The sequence below is a fragment of the Aplysia californica genome, unplaced genomic scaffold (assembly GCF_000002075.1).
Source record: "Aplysia californica isolate F4 #8 unplaced genomic scaffold, AplCal3.0 scaffold01079, whole genome shotgun sequence".
In the NCBI taxonomy this organism is placed as follows: domain Eukaryota; kingdom Metazoa; phylum Mollusca; class Gastropoda; order Aplysiida; family Aplysiidae; genus Aplysia; species Aplysia californica.
In genome coordinates, this window is record NW_004798349.1 from 104991 (window position 1) to 111246 (window position 6256).

Genomic DNA, 6256 nt, shown 5'->3' on the forward strand with positions numbered 1-6256 from the left:
ACATAATGTCCTAGCTATGTACATGACCTACATAATGTCCTAGCTATGTACATGACCTACATAATGTCCTAGCTATGTACATGACCTACATAATGTCCTAGCTATCAGGTACATAATGTCCTAGCTATCAGGTACATAATGTCCTAGCTATGTACATGAGGTACATAATGTCCTAGCTATCAGGTACATAATGTCCTAGCTATGTACATGAGGTACATAATGTCCTAGCTATGTACATGAGGTACATAATGTCCTAGCTATGTACATGACCTACATAATGTCCTAGCTATGTACATGACCTACATAATGTCCTAGCTATCAGGTACATAATGTCCTAGCTATCAGGTACATAATGTCCTAGCTATGTACATGAGGTACATAATGTCCTAGCTATGTGCATGACGTACATAATGTCCTAGCTATGTACATGACCTACATAATGTCCTAGCTATCAGGTACATAATGTCCTAGCTATGTACATGAGGTACATAATGTCCTAGCTATGTGCATGACGTACATAATGTCCTAGCTATGTACATGACCTACATAATGTCCTAGCTATCAGGTACATAATGTCCTAGCTATGTACATGAGGTACATAATGTCCTAGCTATGTGCATGACGTACATAATGTCCTAGCTATGTACATGACCTACATAATGTCCTAGCTATGTGCATGACGTACATAATGTCCTAGCTATGTACATGACCTACATAATGTCCTAGCTATCAGGTACATAATGTCCTAGCTATGTACATGAGGTACATAATGTCCTAGCTATGTACATGACCTACATAATGTCCTAGCTATCAGGTACATAATGTCCTAGCTATGTACATGAGGTACATAATGTCCTAGCTATCAGGTACATAATGTCCTAGCTATGTACATGACGTACATAATGTCCTAGCTATGTACATGACGTACATAATGTCCTAGCTATGTACATGACGTACATAATGTCCTAGCTATGTACATGACGTACATAATGTCCTAGCTATCAGGTACATAATGTCCTAATGTCCTAGCTATCAGGTACATAATGTCCTAGCTATCAGGTACATAATGTCCTAGCTATGTACATGAGGTACATAATGTCCTAGCTATGTACATGACCTACATAATGTCCTAGCTATGTACATGACCTACATAATGTCCTAGCTATGTACATGACCTACAAAATGTCCTAGCTATGCACATGACCTACACAATGTCCTAGCTATCAGGTACATAATGTCCTAGCTATGTACATGACCTACATAATGTCCTAGCCATCAGGTACATAATGTCCTAGCTATGTACATGACCTACATAATGTCCTAGCTATCAGGTACATAATGTCCTAGCTATGTACATGACCTACATAGTGTCTTAGCTATGTACATGAGGTACATAATGTCCTAGCTATGTACATGACCTACATAATGTCCTAGCTATGTACATGACCTACATAATGTCCTAGCTATGTACATGACCTACATATTGTCCTAGCTATGTACATGACCTACATAATGTCCTAGCTTTCAGGTACATAATGTCCTAGCTATGTACATGAGGTACATAATGTCCTAGCTATGTACATGACCTACATAATGTCCTAGCTATGTACATGACCTACATAATGCCCTAGCTATGTACATGACCTACATAATGTCCTAGCTATGTACATGACCTACACAATGTCCTAGCTATGTACGTGACCTACACAATGTCCTAGCTATCAGGTACGTAATGTCCTAGCTATGTACATGACCTACATAATGTCCTAGCTATCAGGTACATAATGTCCTAGCTATGTAATGACCTACATAATGTCCTAGCTATCAGGTACATAATGTCCTAGCTATGTAATGACCTACATAATGTCCTAGCTATCAGGTACATAATGTCCTAGCTATGTACATGACCTACATAATGTCCTAGCTATGTACATGACCTACATAATGTCCTAGCTATGTACATGACCTACATAATGTCCTAGCTATGTACATGACCTACATAATGTCCTAGCTATGTACATGACCTACATAATGTCCTAGCTATGTACATGACCTACATAATGACCTAGCTATGTACATGACCTACATAATGTCCTAGCTATGTACATGACCTACATAATGACCTAGCTATGTACATGACCTACATAATGACCTAGCTATGTACATGACCTACATAATGTCCTAGCTATGTACATGACCTACATAATGACCTAGCTATGTACATGACCTACATAATGTCCTAGCTATGTACATGACCTACATAATGTCCTAGCTATGTACATGAGGTACATAATGTCCTAGCTATGTACATGACCTACATAATGTCCTAGCTATGTACATGACCTACCTAATGTGGTATGTTGTTTCGCCCCGTCAGAGAACTCCTCCCACCAGCCAGAGGTCCAGGATCCAGACTCGGATGGTTTGTCGGAGGAAGAAGATCTTAGCTTTGACTGGGGCTCCGAGTTTGACGAGGATTCCTCCTACCAGGTGAGATGTTGGGATGGTGTTTGTTCAACACCCCCCACCCACCCACCCCCCACCCCCACCCCAACCAACCACACTCCTGGCTGTTTGGAAGATAAAGTGCTGTCAAACCTGCACTAAGACTCACCTGTCCAAAAGAATCCCTTGTACCACTGACCACTTCCTGCGCTAAGGCTCACCTGTCCAAAAAAATCCCTTGTACCACTGACCACTTCCTGCGCTAAGGCTCACCTGTCCAAAAGAATCCCTTGTACCACTGACCACTTCCTGCGCTAAGGCTCACCTGTCCAAAAGAATCCCTTGTACCACTGACCACTTCCTGCGCTAAGGCTCACCTGTCCAAAAGAATCCCTTGTACCACTGACCACTTCCTGCGCTAAGGCTCACCTGTCCAAAAGAATCCCTTGTACCACTGACCACTTCCTGCGCTAAGGCTCACCTGTCCAAAAGAATCCCTTGTACCGCTGACCACTTCCCCCTTGTTTTTGGGGAGTTTTCAAAAGTTATAGCGACACAGTCCAAGACACCTACCTGTCTAAGACAGCCACCTTTCCCCTCCACCATGGATGGCTGCCCTGGACAATCTTGACCACCCGTGCACCCCCTCCATCCATCGTCCGTCATTGTTGTAGTTTGACCAGAATGACCGTACATAGTTTGACCAGAATGACCGTACATAGTTTTACCAGAATGACCGTACATAGTTTGACCAGAATGACCGTACATAGTTTTACCAGAATGACCATACATAGTTTTACCAGAATGACCGTACAAGTGTTAATGCATTTGTGGGGGCTCTCCTGGCCTACAGGTTAAGGTGTTCGCCTCTCATTCAAGAAGTCCTGGCTTCGAACCCAGATAGTGACAGAAAATTTTCTTCTTTCACCTCTTTTCCTGTTCTCTAACAATGCTGTTGTCTTCTTTTGTCTCCACTTTCTGCCCCCACCCCCTCACCTCCTTTGCCCCCTCCTCTGGGCTCCTGACTCTTTCTGCAGCCTTTCTACTGCTACTCCTTAGCTCCTCCTTACTGCTGTCTTTCAGCCACTCCCCTGATCTTATAGTAGGAAAGATCTACACCAAGCCCTCTCGGACAAGGGCAAAAAATCTTGGCGGTTCCGTGTGCAAGTTGCGCACGTTAAAAATCCCTTGGTGGTTCGAAATCAGTAAGAGTTGGCTTCGGCTGCCACGTGGGCAAAATTCAAAATTTCCTACCGACTGAAAATGTTTGTTGTGTCCGGCGCGCTTACATGATCTTATGCAGTTGCGAGCGCCGTTAAACACGTACCAACAAAGAAAAAAAATGCTTTTGTAGGTGGGCCATGGTCACTAAGGACTTGTTTCTTGACTGTGCAGTGGAGAGCAGTTTTGTTCTCCTGGACAGGGCCAAGCTCCCGTCTTCTCTCCCTGGGCAAGGAACAAACCAGCAGCTGCCAGATATTTCAGTGGGAGGTCAGTTTGGCTCTAGTTGTGTGGTACATACTACGTTCTGGCACCGGGAACTTCTCTTGTTCTTTTTTTTAAAATGTAGATTGTGATCACAAGTGAAGGTTGGAGGCTGAAGGATCTGTTTGTGAGACAGTTGGCGCGTCATGTGTTGTGAGTTAGTGCGTCGTGTGTTGTGAGTGTGTTGTGAGACAGTTAGTGCGTCGTGTGTTGTGAGTGTGTTGTGAGACAGTTAGTGCGTCGTGTGTTGTGAGACAGTTAGTGCGTCGTGTGTTGTGAGACCTTTAGTGCATCGTGTGTTGTGAGTGTGTTGTGAGACAGTTAGTGCGTCATGTGTTGTGAGTGTGTTGTGAGACAGTTAGTGCGTCGTGTGTTGTGAGACAGTTAGTGCGTCATGTGTTCCTCTCCTGTGGGTCCGGGGGGATGGCCCAGTGAGGGCTGGCTTTGTGGACACAGCTGTAAGGATGATGTCTCATGATGACAATATAAAGACAATAGTTTCCCTCAATGTCTCATGATGACAATAGTTTCCCTCAATGTCTCATGATGACAATATAAAGACAATAGTTTCCCTCAATGTCTCATGATGACAATAGTTTCCCTCAATGTCTCATGAAGACAATAGTTTCCCTCAATGTCTCATGATGACAATAGTTTCCCTCAATGTCTCATGATGACAATATAAAGACAATAGTTTCCCTCAATGTCTCATGATGACAATAGTTTCCCACAATGACAATGTCTCATGATGACAATAGTTTCCCTCAATGTCTCATGATGACAATAGTTTCCCTCAATGTTTCATGATGACAATAGTTTCCCTCAATGTTTCATGATGATCGATGCTTCCGCAGAGGAGAATATTTTTGTCTTTATCCAATGAGAAGAGGTATAGGTCAAAAGGACTTGTGGCTTTGACTAGGACTAATGAGACCAGTTCTGGCAGAGCAGAGCTTTCCACATTTGGAGCAGTAAAAATTTGAATTCTTTTCGTGGATGTGCTCAGTTTGCTGACTTCCCTCTTGGTATCAGCATTTCTAATTTCTGCCTGGCTGTCTGCTGTGACTGCTGCTGTCCGGCTGTCATACACCCAACAGCTTTGTACAACATACACCCAACAGCTTTGTACAACATACACCCAACAGCTTTGTACAACATACACCAAACACCTTTGTACAACTCAGGTTGTAAAGCACAGTTTTGTTGAACTCCAACCTTTAACACGACGGGAACGTTTCTGCTTGTGTTTGATTTAGGGCAATGTGGAGGAGTATCTGGCCAGAGAGGGAGCAACTGACGCACACATGGAAGCCCCCGACAAACCGCTGCCTCAAAAACCTGGGAAAGGAAAAGTGAGTTCATCGTCAGTGTTAAACCTTTATTCTTTTGCTGTTCAAAATTTACTTTTGGTAATTTTAACGTTTGTGGATACTACATTTTTCAATGAGGGGGAACAGAATTTCTACTGAAGAACGTAAAGTAAAAGCTTTGTTTAATTTTGTGGCCTGCATCCAGACATTTCTTGAATTTCTTTGGCGGGATGCTTCCAGACATTGATGTCAGGTTCATTGAGAAGTCAGTGGAACATGTTGCTATCTCGTGCAAGCGATGGAGAGAGATCGGGCGTGTCTACCGCTGGCACTGGTTATCTCACTCTTTGCTGGTGGCTCGAAGCACCTCTAGTTTTGCTTTTGTGGTGGTCTAGGTGAGAATCGTCTGTAGTGCCATGGAGGTAACAGCTTTACCTTGTGGCAGATTGCTCACTAGCCCAGACGGCTATTTTGTATTTTCTCCGTTCTATAAGCTGTATTGGAAATCCAGACACAAACTTCTAATTCTAATGATTTAAACTGGGGGCTCCGGAGACCTAGAGGTCAGTGAGTTCACTCTAATGTCCAGCCAGGGACCTAGTGGTCAGTGAGTTCACTCTAATGTCCAGCCAGGGACCTAGAGGTCAGTGAGTTCACTCTAATGTCCAGCCAGGGACCTAGAGGTCATTGAGTTCACTCTAATGTCCAGCCAGTGACCTAGTGGTCAGTGAGTTCACTCTAATGTCCAGCGTAAGTCAATGACAGAACATTTGAGTTGGGTGGTTTCTGGGGTGTGTCTGCGAGCAAAATAGAGCTAAGAATTCCGTTGTCCCGTCTTCTTCCTCTGTCAAAGTATGGAGAACAGTATGTCACAATTCATCTAGAAGCTGGTTCATTTACCTTGCTTTTGATGTAATCATCTAGAAGCTGGTTCATTTACCTTGCTTTTGATGTCAAAAGTTTCCATCGCTCTTGAATAGAAGTCGGGATATTAGCAATTGAAGAAAGTGGGGGGG

The 6256-nt window shown here is 43.4% G+C and overlaps 1 protein-coding gene and 1 long non-coding RNA gene across 2 annotated transcripts in view; both read left to right on the top strand.

The window, feature by feature from the left end:
- Positions 1-6256, top strand: part of LOC101848707 (rho guanine nucleotide exchange factor 10-like protein) — a gene marked incomplete in the record, with an annotated part of 72194 nt that overhangs the window by 21412 nt on the left and 44526 nt on the right. Inside the window, 2 exon segments of the mRNA XM_035973250.1 lie at positions 2378-2490; positions 5187-5282. Coding sequence (XP_035829143.1) covers positions 2378-2490; positions 5187-5282 — 209 coding nt within the window.
- Positions 96-1536, top strand: LOC118478867. The gene is made up of 2 exons (XR_004859328.1): positions 96-131; positions 1280-1536. It is a non-coding gene; the product is annotated as an uncharacterized LOC118478867 (long non-coding RNA).